Below are 15,909 nucleotides of genomic sequence, written 5' to 3' on the forward strand. Positions count from 1 at the left end.
GACAGAGGAGTGTGCATTTCTAGTGGACAGCTGCCCGATCTTACTGAAACACTGCAGAGATACCCCAGCAGGGGCAACACATCACAGGCCACCATGACCACCTTCACTGTGATCTCCAAGAGGGCATAGAGAATGATAGCCACAAACATATCTGTGGATGTACACTGACAATCATGTTTGGGCTACAGTTGTTAGTGGCATTTAGTACCCTGTTTGTTTGGTCAGTAACTTGTTATGGCGCTTTAATGTCAGAACACTGGAGTAACACCCAGAACACTGTTCTATTCTAGTGGACTACACTGTCGGATATTGCTGCAACACTGCAAAGAGCCCACCAAGGGCAACACAGCATAGGCCACCACTGCCACCACCATCACTGTCCAATCTTACCGCAATACTGCAGAGAGCATCACCATAACCACCTTCACCACCACTACCATTTAATGTTAGAACTAGGGCTGTCAATAGCGATTTTTGTGTGAGCATATCAGTGAACACCCTTGACCACTCGGTGAGTTTTGCATCTTTGAAAACGAAAGTCTAATGCGTTTTAGAAAGATTGTTCCAGTGCACCTATGCAGCGTTGTGGAGGTCGGGGGGTGCTACCACAGAAACCGAAAATTTTCAGGACTGCAGCATGTGTCCAAATTTCAATCTTAAACGTTCTATTTAATCATAAACTATCTGAAAACAGGGTTTTAAGTGTAAAATACCGAACTTGTCCTTTAAAGTTAAAAAAACTCTTTTATTATTATTTTCACTGTTCAAATAATGGCCATAATAATCTATGATATGACCTAATATGCTGAGGAAATAAATTCAAAAGTGCTTCGGGAAGAAGTTTTTTTTCACATACAAGACATTTCAGGCCACAAATATAACCTAGGCTAGGGGACACAATGAAAATAAATTAACACTCCCCTCAATGTCAACACTATTTCTTTGCATTGATAAGCGACTTTAGAGTTGCCGAACTCCGGTTATATGTAAATTCCTTGCTGTAGACATCGCATAGGACTTTATTTTAATCAACACTTTATTTTTATCAACACCATCAGGCCGTTTTTTAAAAGTAAATGTTCCAATCAATGATCTAGGCAGCACATTTTCTTCTCTCTCCTTCATTTTACAGTCTAATGGTTACTGACTAGAACGGCTTAGGGTCAAAGGTCATACAGAATCGATTAATCTGCACTATTTTTTTTAATCAGTTATTTTTTCTCAAATTAATTAATCGAAATTAATCAGTTATTTTGACAGCCTTAGTTAGAATCAACAGAGTTGGTCACCTTGAGGTGACCTTATGTGAGATTTTCTGAGCCAAGCCTCAGGTGTGAGCCATCAGGCTCAGGCCACTAACCAGCAGAGCTGGACAGTAACGGAGTACATTTACTTGAGTACAGTACTTGAGTACAATTTTGAGGGATCTGTTCTTTACTCGGGTATCATTTTTAGGGAGTACTCATGACTTTACTCAAGTACATTTGAGAGGCAAATATTGTACTCTTTACTCCACTACATTTCTATCCATAACCGTGAGTACCCGTTACTTCTTCTAAAAAAACAAAATGAAAAAAGAAAAATCTCGGAAACCCTCAATTTGTTGTTTCCCTCTCAAACGTGATTGGATTGTGCAGGCACCACCGATTGGGACAGCCTATCAGCAATCACCTTCAGCTTTCCGTCAAAGTCAACTCCATGGTCAGATTTAGATAAGAGACGACATCATGGACGAAACAATGGATGAAGACACAGCAGGTTATGGGTGCCGGGAATGTGCCAACCCGTGGCCCCACCTCGCGAGACTATTTCAATTTGCTGAACAATGATAGTTAATCATAGTTAATGATATCATAGTTAATGATAGTTAATAGTTAATAGTTAATAGTTGATAGTGATAGTTTTCGCTTCAAGTGTTTCAATTACAAAATAGTATTTTGTATTTGAAATACATGTATTAGAAATACTGTCCATCCCTGGCAACATGGTAGAAATATGGAAATGACTTGATTTTACTTTCAATTCCTTTTACATTCTCCAAGGTATTAACATTAACATTTTTCATAACTCCATGTAGGACATTTCTGTACATAAATGTAAGCACTGTGGCAGTAGTAATGCATTATTTAGAAAATCTAGTAATTCAGTACTTTTACTTAAGTAGACATCTGACTGTTGTACTTTTACTTGTACTTGAGTAAAATTTAGCCAGGGGTATCTCTACTTTTACTCAAGTAAGGAAGCTGTGTACTCTGTCCGCCTCTGCTAACCAGGGAGATAGCTCTTCAAGATGGCAGCTGTGTGTGGATCATGTCTGGCCCAGGTCTGGAATTAAGAGAACCTGGAACACTAGAGCAGTTATTAATGGCACATCTTGCCTCTTTGTGTGTGTGTGTCCTAAGGATTGAACAAGAGAGAGAGAAAGAGAGAGAGAGAGGGAGAGAGAGAGATTGACATTGAACACCGAGGTCAGAGCCTAAGGGTATGAGAAAACACATCACCCTATCACACCCCTAATACTGACCATTGCCATATATCCCCTCTCTCTCCCAGCCAACACTCAGCAGTTCCTGGTCAGCCTGCTTAGTTGCTGCCGTAGCAGAATAATACATTGTTTTATTACACACATCATTGACTGTGTTTCAACAAAGTCCAAATAAAAGCCCAGATATCTCCTGGTCTGTGCTTGTGGCAAGGAACAGATGCAGAAGTTGTTAAAGTGGCATGAATCTTTTATGAGCTGGGGAATGGCGCTGTCGTCAATATTGGACATCAGGCTTAGAGCAGTGGGCATCAGCAAGGCAGGAAGAGGAGGGGAAAAGAGAGAGAAAGAGAGGAAGACAAGTGTCTCTCAGTGTAACGGTTAGCTCAGAGTGAGACTGCACATGTAATCTCAATGTTAAAAGAGAATTCTGACAATTTTTGAAATCATGCACGCAGAGTACTGTAGCTGCCTGATTGCTCTAGCTGTTAGCTGCAACAATTTCAAGCTAGGTATCCGATTTTTTTTAATTTATTTTATTTAGTTTTTTATTCATACCGAAATAGAAATCATTGTATCGGTGACCTCAAGAAACATAAAAATTGCCAGAGTTTTCCTTTAAGGCTGTGGATTAAGACAGTACCCAGACTGAAAGTTTGTGCAAACTGGACTATGTCACAAACTCTTTATACAGCCCTGCTGGAGTGTGTGAGTGAGAGTGAATGTGACTCAGAAACACATTAGAGGCCAATTTTCTAAAAAGTAGAGCGACTGGGAACAGAAAAACAGCTCTCCTCTGGTGTTCCTGTGGAAATGGGGTCGTGCTAATGTCACACGACAAAGAGTACCACCAGACTTTTCCAGAACAATGCGGCACTGACAAACATTTGCAAAGCCTCCTGAATTATACAGTAGTTCCACTTCAGTCATTTGAGATCCTGATTCTCGGGTGCATGTTGGGAGAGATCCTTCTTTGTGCAGGAAGTAACCACTCAGACAGTCTGTGACAGCCACAAACACATGCAAACATATGTATGGAGGTACACGACAAGCATGTTCGGGCTAAAATTGGTCCTGTGACGGCAGTGGGCACCCCATTTGCAGGCCGGTCACTTCAGCATGAGTTACTGGATCCGCACTGATGCAGTGTGGGCATACGTAGGTAATGTCAACACCAGGATCAGGCCACTATTCGTTTTCATCTTCATGACACCTCCATCAACCATACAGACATTTGACTTTATTTACGGCTAAGTGGAGGAAGTAGCTGACATACTCATTTAACCTCATTATTGGTTCAAAGACGGAGAACACAGCAAATCGAACATGAATGCCACAAAACACTGAATATAGACAAATTAATAAGTCTGAGGCTGTGTGTGTGTGTGTGTGTTTGCATGTGTTTGTTAGAGAAAGGTGTGTGTGTGTGTGTGTGTGTGTGTGTGTGTGTGTGTGTGTGTGTGTGTGTGTGTGTGTGTGTGTGTGTCTGTGTGTGTGTGTGTGTGTTTGTGTGTGTGTGTGTGTGTGTGTGTGTGTATGTGAACATTAATGGTGTGCAGAAAAGTAGTAGCCTACAGTCTATTTTAGTCTTTAAGTGAGGTCAAGTATTCAATTCTCAATTCACATGGCTTCTACTTGCTAAGTTCTGACCGCCAAGATATAAACCCCCTGTTTATTTTACAAGAGGTAATATACCAAGGGTGTTCCCTTTACAGTTGGCACAGAGCAAGATGATTTATCACTCGCATTTGCCATGCAGCCATTCCAGAAATGTGTGATGCCACCCTTCCCTGTAACATATCCCCTGGTTCAGCCTGAAATAGAGAAAGAGGTAGCGTCCTGCAGCTGCGATGACAATGCTTCATGAGTAGAAAAGGATTTTTGGGGTTGCGCCTGTGAGCCGAGCCATGGAGGGTACAGAGCGGACATGAAGTAAATTGGATTAGGTTGTCACAGTTTGCCCCACCACCCTCACCCTAGGCATCCACACACTTTCTCGCTCTCTCTCTCCCAGCCTCACACTGCTGTCACCTTCACACAAGTGACATGAGCACATGTGTCAGGTAGGTGTCATGTTGGTACAGTGCAAGCTAATGCCCAGCCTGCCTGCTAGCTGACAGAAGGAGAGAGAGAGACCCGACTCAGGCCCTAATGCCAAAGGACAGGGCCAGAGTCTCATTCACACCTACTAAGGCTTTGCTCTCTTCCTCTGATGGCAGACTAAAACATTCCATTTTAAGGTAATGGAGGACTTTTTGACAGATACCTGCCAAAGGAATTAGATTCAAACCCTCCAACAGTTGTGTGGTCTACGGAATAAATACTTCATGACAAGGAGCAAGACACTATTGTCTTCAACAATTTTTTTTATCAGTGCACCGCTGATTATTACTGCTATTACACTCACAGAATAAACCATTTCCTTTTGTTCTCAGTTGAATGCTGCTCTACAATACTGCAATGTAATTTCTGGACTATGACATGGTATAATTTGTATTCATTAATGTTGGTCTGACAATAGTCTGTAAAGTTGATATAGCCAGGCCTACTGTCATTTTAAGACCTAAAATGCAAAATTTTTCACTATTAAATCAATAATGAATGTCTAGCATGCCTTTCACCTATAAAATTAGCACTAGCCTAGTCTAAAGATTAGCATCTTTTCTTCATATTTCATTAGGTTGACTCTAAAGCGTTAGCACCCCTTTTTCCAAGTTCATTAGCCTGGTGCTAAAGGTCTGGTGCCACTGTTTTCATTCTCACCTGTCACAGGCACAGATGTGTTCAGGTAGATGTCATACTCAATCACAGCTAATAGCTAATCCCAGTAAAAGACTGACAGGAAAACAGGAACATGTAACAGAGTTCAGAATAGCATCCTGATGCAATTGTTGGGCTGGTGGAATCTCCAGGTGCTGTCACTTATATGTCCGTCACAGAGCTGTAGGTTTTCATAGTCCAGTGCCAGTGACAAATTGTCATATAGAGAGTCAGCTAGTTTATAGGATATTAAATATGCAGTCAGCGATTGCGCTGGAAGTCATGTTTGTGTCTATATTTATGTGTCTATTTAAATGTATTAGCAGAGACTTTTGCTTAAAACAATGTATATTATATTTTAACCAAGGACCAAACAAAACACACCAGAGAGATAGCCCCCCATCAGAGAAAGTCCATACAGGATTTCATTTTTGTTTGGGGGACAGGCTGCCCAAACTTTCTTTGTTTCCAATTTTTGGAGCCTGGGCTGCCTACAGACACCAGGTTTTTTTTTAGTCTTCTCATACGATAGACAGCTAGCGCATCATGAGGAGATCATTGCTGAATGTGACAAAAAAAAAACTTTATGGGCCTGAAATTGCGTACGATCACTGACTGCACTTTAAAGGTACACTATGCAAGATCTTCACCTTAATATAACCTTTACAAAGCCAATTTGATGGTAAACAAACTTGTAAAAGAGGAATCGTTCACCTAGCATATCCATACAGCATAGCCGTAGTGAGTCGTTAATGAGAGAACCAGCCATGCAACTCCAAGAATAGTGGACCTGAAGACATCATGAAACATTACATCGCAAGAATCATGAAACATTACTTTGTCAGTAATATAGCTCTTTGAACCTCCACAATCAAAAGCATTTTCATTGTGTACAGGGGGAACAAGCTATGAGAAGTAGGCTATTTACAATGACAGAGTAAATATAACTATATCAAGACTCTAGGGGGAGCTCTACAGTCGCCAAAAATACCTGAAACTGCAGTATACCTTTAACTTTACATGTCGGTGTCCACCACTCTAGTTCATCCAAAACAAACCAGAAAAGGGACTCAAAGTGCTAAATATCGGAATTATCCTTTAAAGATACTGAAGATGGCTTCACTCTCTAACTGCAGCAGCATTTCATTTAAAGCTCGGCGTCTAATACCATTGGTGAAGAAGCTGTCCTCTCCAAGCAATTGTTAACAGTGTTGATGACAGGCTTGGTGACATATTCAAGTCACTCATTTTGCAATCAAGCAAGGGATTACTTAGCAGACTTTTCAGTCTAAGGTGTGAGTGTGAGTGTGTGTGTTGTGTGTGTGTCTGTCCTCGCATCCCCTGATCAGTGTTGTTGGAAGAAAAGATGTGCTGTGGTCCATTCGTATAGCACAACCAACTGCTGACGCAGCTCCGGTCAGCAGCGAGGCACCTGGGCACTTAATTTAACATCAGTCACAGGCTAGACCACTGGACAGTCTGAGCAACAACAAAAAATTAGACAACTAACATCTCTGATCCATCTTCATAACGAGGACAATTTACTCGCCAAGTGATTCGGTGTGTGGAGTTGAGCAAGGGGGGGATGGGGGTCAGATATATTTGAGGGGGGTTGGATGGGGGGTGGGCTGAAAACACTGATCAGCTTTGCTAACGGCGTTGCCTGCTGACATTGTTGAGGAAATTTCTTCATTTAGCAGGGCTAGGGGATCGATAGCTCATTACAGCAGCCATTCAGTTGCCTGTCTCACGGCTGAGGACTGGCTTCATTCCCCTCAGCATCTCATCTGTCTCTCCTCATCCTCCAGGAGTTAGAGAGAGAGAGAGAGAGAGAGAGAGAGAGAAGAGACAGAGGAAAAGGGAGAGAGAGAGGAGAGAGGGTATAGGAGAAGAGGAGGAAGAAGAAAAAAGATTTCTACTGAGAAATGCTTCCAGTTCAAATAAGTCCTCCTCTTTCTTTCTCTGTTCACTAGCCAGCACTGCCTTTAAGATGTCGGGGACCAGAGAAAAAAAGAGAGGGGAAAAGGCTTTATAGGTGATGAAATAATCCTAATGAGCATGGTGGAGAAAATCAGTGGAGCAGTACAGGACTATGGGTTTAAATGTCTGTGCTATCTGGCTCAGAGGTGCAAATAAAAAAGTGAGCAGGATAAAATCAATAGCAGTTTCCCATTGTATTATTTTACATGTTATTACAGATCGGGGCATGCAGGTCAGTATTCCACCACTGTGTTGCACTGAAATTGTTTTTCATCAATTTTTGTATCATTCATTGAAGAGACTGTGCAGAAATCAGAAGTACAATGAACACACACATCTGCAATGTAATCACATGGAGAAGGATTCAATTCAATTTAATTCAACAAAAGACAATATCATGATGGTCTTGCTTCTTCGCTTAAACCCTGATGACATCAGTCAAGTTAATGAGAACAGCTTACGTGTAAAAGTCTATTAAAGGATCACAAAGAGCACAATATACAGCACAGTTATTATCCCTTAAAGGTGCTCAAAGTGATGTCACACGGTTTCTAAGCTAAAACATTTTTTGTCACATACAGTAAACATCTCCTCACAGTTCACTAGCTGCCTGTCCCCTGAATACACAGTAAAAAATGCAGTCTCTGTAGACAGCCCAGGCTCCAAAAAACGGCAACAAAAACAGCTTGGTGCAGCCTGGACCATGAAACAACAAACTTTTCCAGCCATTCACTGACAAGATGTGCGTTCAGGAGAGTTTCAGTTGCACGGGAGGGACGGGCTGACTCTCTGTTCTGTTTGAACATCAACAGAAGTGACTTTTCCCAACATCGCTTAGAGCACCTTTAACATCAAGTCATTCAAGCACACAGGAATCATGATAAGACAGAACAGAATCCATCTATCAGGATATTCAACTGACTATGATAGTGAGCAAGCATTCTTTCAGCATGGATTCTGGGTAGCCTGCACCTTGCTTAAGCTCCAACAAAAAGCCTCATCACTAGCTTAATTGGATTTAAATCTCATGACTAACATTGTGTGGGATGATTTCCCCCCTTTTGGGGGATGGGGGGGCTTTGCGCATATCTCCCACCGTGAAACAGCCACTGAAATGACTTGGTATTCATCACACCTGGCAACCGTCCCTGCAGGTGAAGATTGATTTTTAAAGGGCACTTGACGCAGTATATTCCCTAGTAACAGCCCATTTCTTATAGTTAACTTCTGCACCAGAAGCCTTGTGTGTGACCTATTTAAGCAGCTCTTGTTCTAGTGGCCATTCACTTAGATGTTAATTGCTGAAGCAAGTAAATATTTAGAGCTGATGGGGTGGGGGGGGGGGGGGGGGGGGGGGGGGCTTAGGAGGGAGGGGGTATGCAAATGCCAGACAGGTATAAGAAGGGCAGAATTGAAGAATTAAAGTAGGAAGTGATGATGAAGAAAGGACAGATGGAGAGGGGAAACGAAAGAGGGTATATGTTTCAGGGAGTGTGTGGAGGGGGTGGGGGGTGACTGTTGTAGAACATGAGAGACAGCTCAGCACTTCCACAGCTAAGAATACCTCCATTTCTGATCTGGACAACCTAGCTTCTGAGCATAACTTGACGCCTTATATAGACACACAGCTGTCAAACACTTTGTGTACTGTAGGTACGATTGCTAAGGGGGTATTGAGAAAGGATAAGCTGCATTGCTAAGCACACTGTGTACAGTCTATACTGTAAATGTGCATACTACATATGTGTGTAATGTATCAGTATGTACATCTGTGTGTCTTTGTGAAAGTCTACAAGATGGCATTACACGAGGTCGGAAAAAAATAAAACGACTCAATGTGACAAAAGCTAGCGCCAGGTCAATCTAAGATCTATCAAGAGAGACTTAAGATTGTTTTGCTCTTTGACGTTTCCCAATTAAAAAAAGGTCTTTGCACACAGATAGATTTTTCCTTTTTGAATGTAATTATAAAGGTGAGACTACAACCATTCACATGTTGGCCTTTAAAGAAATCCTTCTCACCCTTACTTAATTTCTCTCTCTCCTTCTTTCTCCTTCTCTGTCATTCTTTTGTTGTTCTTTTCTCACTCTCTCTTTCTCTCTTTTCAAACACACATTGTCTCACTTTCTCTTTCTATCATTCTTTCTCTTTGTCTCTGACTTTTTCTCAACCTCCTTCTTCTTCTCTATGCCCCTCTGCACATTCTTTGTCCCACTTATTCTTTCTATCTCTGACATTCCTTTTTTTCTGTCCCTGTCTCTACATGTCTCTATCCCTCTTTCAGAATCTATAGCCTCCATAGAGCCAAGGTGCTTGAAATCCTCCCATCAAGACGCTTCCAGAAAAGAAGGGAAGTGAGGGATGTGACTTTGGTACCACCCTCCACCCCCACCCTACCACACACACACACACACACGCACACACACCTGTCAGAGCATAGGCACGCAGACAGAGAGAGGGAGAGTCACACTGTCACCCAGGTTGCTAGACACAGACATGCTGAGGATAATATCTCCACGGTAAGGCTGGGCCCGCTCCTGCACAGCAGTCTAGGACAGCAAAGATCTCCAACGCCACGACATACTCAGGCATGCCACACGTGTCAGGACTATGACAGACTGCTATGCCTGAGCGTGTGTGTGTGTGTGTGTGTGTGTGTGTGTGTGTGTGTGTGTGTGTGTGTGTGTGTGTGTGTGTGTGTGTGTGTGTGCATGCATGCCCGCATGTGAGTGTGTGTGAGTAGGTTATCAAGGCTACACACATGAACAAACACACATACACTACACAAATATTCACACAGAGGGATCCTTCATGTGTGCAGACTCTAACTTTCACACTTTCACACACACACACACACACACACACACACACACACACACACACACACACACACACCATGTCCTGTGGTACTGATCACACACATGCAGTAAATTAGATTGGCTAGCAGCTGTCTGCTGCTCCAGTCAATGAAGCCATGTTTAACCTGGCCTTTTACAACTGATTGACACTGATGCCCCCAGTGTGTGTGTGTGTGTGTGTGTGTGTGTGTGTATGTGTGTGTGTGTGTGTGTGTGTATGTGTGTGTGTGTGTGAGTGTGTGTATAGGACAGAAACTGAGTAGGTGTAAAGTATGCATAAGCATCTCTATTTATCTGGATGGCAGTATTTACAGAGTTCAAGGTCATATCCCACTGTCTGTGGCAATTCATCTAAAACTGATTAAAATGGTCATGATCCTTAGCCTGGCGACAGGCGTAGACTTTGGGCTAACTTTGAAATCATTGGTCCAGCCACATTAATCACATTAATCAGGGATTCATAATGTATCTTCCTATTTCGCCTAAACTTTACAAACTGCCAAAAAAACAGCATTGGCAGTCATGAAACAATGTATGTGGGCCTACCATTGCTGTAAATACATTTACACATTCTTCCAACTGCAATTTTTGCAGGCGTTGCTACTACCGTTTACACAGCCACATTCAATTTCAAAACTATAGCGTCATCCCCTCTCGTCGCTGACTGGGCAAGTAATCTGCTGACCGATGGAAACGGTAGTGAACTATGCTGTTCCAGACTACTATCTCCCTGAAAGGAGATCTAGGTGGGCGTGGTCAGGCTACATGATCCTTCTCATGACAGCAAATGTTACATCGCAAAACACAGGTATCAAAGGTATCCAGGTGCACTTCAGCAATGTCAGAAACTCCATTATTCATTTTGGAAGTCAGTATGGCATCAAAAGTTTGAAGCCATTATTTTAAAGTAAAAGAACAAAATACAAGCTGAAGGACATACATAGACCTGAAGCATAAAACATACACTGTATGTCCCATTCAATTCTATTCTATTTCTATATTCTATTTTTTGCTATCTCAAAGAGTTTCACAATCACTCACCACTGATGAAAACAAAAGATGAGCAACAGCTACTCACCACTCCACCATTTTACACAGAGAAACTCCACAGAAAAGCCCTCAGTCCCATCATTCTCTGCCTTGCCCCCAATGCCCCCATGTTTTGATCCTGAGTAGGCTCCATGTTTACTGCCAATCTCCCACTTCACAATAAAAGCCGCTCCTATCCGCTCTCCCCCCTTCCCTCAGTGCTAAATTGCCCGTAGCGCACAAATCCCCTCTCCTCTTCGGCTGTGTACCGTCTGCTCAGCGGGGGTCATTTCGGCACTCCCTGGTGGGAAATTACTTCATTTAGTTGTGAAAAGGAGAAAAAAAGCTGTTTGTGTTCTGTTTATTAGCAGACTCCTCCACAGTAAATAGCTGCAATTTTATTGTTTGCAAGCAAAGCGGATATCAGATAGGTCGTATTAAACAATGAGGGAAGTGGTCTATTAGAGTGCCTATGCCAAGAAGACAAAGACTAGATGTTGTTGGTGTTGGGGAACATTCAAAAGCGTGTGTGTGTGTGTGTGTGTGTGTGTGTGTGCGCGCGTGTGTGCGTGTGTGTGCGTGTGTGTATTTCAGCACAATACATGATGGTGCTACAGCCTACATTTTGTGAAGTTTCAGTGTAACTGTGACTAGAAGATTAGTGCACTGTTACTGTAAGTACCAATCTCATTCGTAAGCTATCAGTAAAGCTAGCTGCCATTGTTTTCAGCCTGCTTGCCATGCGCAGGTTTGCAGGTTCAAGCCCAGTGAGGGGCTGTAATTCAACGTAGGTTACATGTGTGCGTGTACGTGCACATGCTTTCAAGTGTGCACATGGGGTCATTGATATTCCAGTGCATGTCTATGTCCATTAGTGTGTGTGCCGGCATGCATCCATTATCATGGGTCTGACAACAATCTGTCTATGTGTGTGTGTGCCTACAGGTACACAGAGTTTCTGCATGCCATGTCTACAGGTGTGTTTCTGTGTGTGCCACTGGTCTAGTTAGGAAGAGGGTGCATGCATTCTGTTTTGCTGTTATGCACTCTGCACTCTGCACTCTTCATTTCTTTATCTATCTATCTATCTGTATCTCCCTCCCTGCCTCTCTCATTGCTGTGGCATTTCTGGTGCAACCGAGCTCTGCACCACACGGCTGGTCCACTTTGCATTCCACAGACACACACACACACACACACACACACACACACACACACACACACACACACACACACACACACACACACACACACAACCTGATCCCACTGCCATCCAGTCAGCTGCTGCCCCGTGTGGAGAGATGCAACAAGCTGCTCCATTTCTTAAAGGCACAGAACCCCTCTCCAGTAACTAGGCTGAGCTGAGCTGGACCCCCTCAACCTCAGTACAAAGAGAGGGAGAGAGAGAGAGAGAGAGAGAGAGAGAGACTATGGGTAAGCCATCAGCAGCGGCTGTGTGTGTGTGTGTGTATGTGGGTGCGTGCATGCGTGCGTGTGTGTGTGTGTGTGTGTATGTGTGTGTGTAGGACAAAGAGTGAGTGACTGAAAGAGAAGTACAGACAAATGTAGTATATTTGTGAGAGTGAGGGAGAGAGTAGGAGTAATCAAGATGGAGCGGTAAAGAGGGAGCGGGAGGAAGACAAAGAGATTAAAGACAGACAGGGAAGAACAACGACAGGGTGACATTACAGAGAAGGACATTTGACAGAGATGGAGAGGTGAAGGAGAAGAAAGCAAGGGAGGAGATTGAGGAAGAAAGAAAGGGAGAGAAGGATGAAAGGGGAGAAATATAAGAGGGGATGACATCCCACAAGGACACACCAGTAAAAAAAACAACAACAAACAACCTGTTTGTCATTCTACTACAATGTGTGGCTTTGTGGCTTCTGGGTAGTTTTAGTTCTGCCTGGATGTATTTTTATATAAAGCACAAACCCCCTGAAGCCAAGATTGTGCTGAAATGTCAGCACACTTGCGCAGCTCCATGCGCTGATGTAATGACCTCTGTATAAGGAAGAGCCAATGATTTCTCAATCTCTACTCAATGGCTAATTATAAACCTGCAAGATATCTACCCCTGTGATATTCCACTGTTCTTCATAGAGGTTAGTCTTGATGAACATACATACCACACCACACACACATACTTGGCAAAACTGAGAGGGTAGAGATTTCGTCTTACTCTTGGTCAGATAGTGGTCGAGCATTCATATCTGACAACGTTCTTTGAAGGCTACTTTAAGGTAAATTAGGCTACTTCAAGCTGTCTATCAATAAATTCAATTGCACTGATTGTGTTAAAAGAAGCAATTCTTCCCTCCCCACCACAGCCTGGAGACAGGAGTTCTTAAAACCTGGTCGTCCATGATCTACTACCAGAAGAGACAAGTACTCCTACATCTGCAAGTGCTCATGGTCTCCTTTCATTTCCCACGGTGACGTACTTAAATACCTCCTAACTCAAAAGTACTCTCCTGTTTCTAATGAAAATTCCAAAGCTTTCACAGTTACATCTCTCTCTCTATCTCTCTCTCTCTCTCTCTCTGTTTATGTAAACACCCTTACATCTGTATTGTCACGTATTAGGGTAATGTTAAACGTGATGCTTTAAAACAGCAAACATTTTGGAAAATAGTCATAAGAAGTGGTGTTACTGGGCGCTTCAGGCGTTGTCATTGGGTTTTTAACTGCCAGCTCCACCTCACTCACACACCTCACACAACAAGGGCGGTCTATTTGTAGTTCATTAGCTCAACACATCACTGCAAAACAACATCTTAACACATACCAGCACATATTAAAACCATAGCATATTACTTTGCTTTGTGTGCGGACATAACATCGTTTGAGTGGCCTCCAAAGTGCTCCTTGGCTTAAGCTTTAATGCATCAGCTATGATATATTTGTCTAGAGACTGTGAAAACAACGCCAGCAAAACAAGGAGTCCCGCCGGCCATAAAGAGACACACATATTTCCTTCCATAAGTAGGCTATGTATGACCACTGTGTGCTGACAGTTTTACACCCTCAGTGTCGAATGACAGCGCTGTTAAAGAGATTCAGCCACGCTTTGCTTCATAAATCACGCATGTCGGCGGACAATTAGTATGGGGTTTGAGGTTTAGTCGCAGGTAGCTCGAGCGGTATTGTGAGGGCACCACGTTATGGATGGCTCTATCTCATCGCTCCGCGCGTCCTCCCTCCGGCCACTTGCGCTGCCCATTTAAAATCAATGTCATCAGCCCGCTCTCTTGTCAATTGCGTAACATTGTTTGAATTCATTTCACTTCGTGTGAACTCTCACTGCAGATGACTGTTCAATAAGGTGCAGGTCAGTGGTATTTGATAGCCAATGTTGGATATGTAGGATTTTTTGTTGACAATCCCCACACCAGACAGGTTGACACCACGGTGTTCAAAATCATTTATAGGCTACATAACACTTTCAATGAGTTATGTTTCGCAATAGACCTCTGGCAGTATACACTACAGAGCCTACAGTATTTTTATCACATGGACAGACATAGCAGCTCACATTTGGAGGGTGCAAGCTGGCATACCAAATCAGTGAAGAGATGGCGAGAGGCTACGCTGTAATGCCAGATAAGCTGTCAGGTTATCAGATATTAAGACCCTCTCGCCGCACTCCCACCCCACCATTTACCTTAAGCCATTTGGCATTAAACGGATTTTTAAAATGTCAGCACGCAAGTTTTATCCAGAATTTCCCACAAATTCTTGGAACTTTATCATTCCCCGCATGTTACTCCGAGTAAACACATGGATGATAAAATACTGTTTGTTTCAGAAGCGAAATGTCAAGTTCCTATCCAACGAAATTGCACTGTATGGATGCGCAAAAACAAAGAGGTAGGATACTCTCTTTACCGGGTGGTGGGTACAGCCACACAACACGAGGAAGGCTGGCTATTGCCTGCCCCGATGAAGAAAGATACAAATGGTTTGTATCTTTGCTCTAATCAATGTTGTCGCGGGGAGATGAAGGTGTTTCATTAAATTACCGTCATCCTAACAGATTCATCACAATCCAGCAATGACTAACTGCATTGTTCTTAAACATCGCACACTACACAACGATGCTCGCCTGAAGTGCACCGACGCTTTTGCCACATGCCTCTTGATTGGAATGATGGATACTAGCCTACTTACAGTTCGTAGGAACTGGATTTCATCTTCCCCTTCACCACCTTCAGCCATGGCTGTTCTGGAGCCTGCTCACGCTCGGATACCCTCCACTGTCGGCTCGCAGCACCTCGCTGCTGCTCCTCACTTCTGTCGATATTAGCATATAGCTAATCCACAGCCATATAGGGGAGCTGGAGAAAACCAACTGCACCACCGCAGCCTGTCACTCACGCAACCTCACTGTCGGTGCCAGCGGTGCTGATCCCTGAGGAGCGCGCGAGCATCGGCACTCGGAAGTGGGCGCTGAGGCTCGTGTAGGCTAAACCGGGCTCGGTGTGTGTGTGTGTGTGTGTGTGGAAGATGCTTTAAACGCAGTCAAAATACGGCATTGGGGTCTTATGTTTGACGTCACCAGTGGCGCTTATTAACACAAACACAAAGGGTAAAAGCGCGATCTTTGAAACGCTGTCAAACAGTGACATTCACATGTTATTTGGTACGTATGAAGTGAACAATTTGTCACATGATTATTCAAGTGACTTTGATGTGAAAGAAGTTTCTCCGATGAAGAGTTATTATAGGCCAGGCTAGATTGGCCAATTGAATTAAATTATTATTGAATATTTGTCATTCTCTCTCTCTCTCTCTCTCTC

At 43.1% G+C, this 15,909-nt stretch overlaps 1 protein-coding gene across 16 annotated transcripts in view; it reads right to left on the bottom strand.

The window, feature by feature from the left end:
• LOC121693692 (ryanodine receptor 3-like) overlaps positions 1-15,606 on the bottom strand; it is a 202,678-nt gene extending 187,072 nt beyond the window's left edge. For all 16 annotated transcript variants that reach the window (XM_042073304.1, XM_042073303.1, XM_042073292.1 and 13 more), the window contains exon 1: positions 15,281-15,606. In XM_042073304.1, coding sequence (XP_041929238.1) covers positions 15,281-15,328 — 48 coding nt within the window. In that variant the 5' untranslated portion in view covers positions 15,329-15,606. The remainder of the gene's footprint in view (positions 1-15,280) is intronic.
• Between the last annotated feature and the right edge of the window lie 303 nt (positions 15,607-15,909).

Source organism: Alosa sapidissima, chromosome 19 (assembly GCF_018492685.1).
Source record: "Alosa sapidissima isolate fAloSap1 chromosome 19, fAloSap1.pri, whole genome shotgun sequence".
Taxonomy (NCBI): Eukaryota; Metazoa; Chordata; class Actinopteri; order Clupeiformes; family Clupeidae; genus Alosa; species Alosa sapidissima.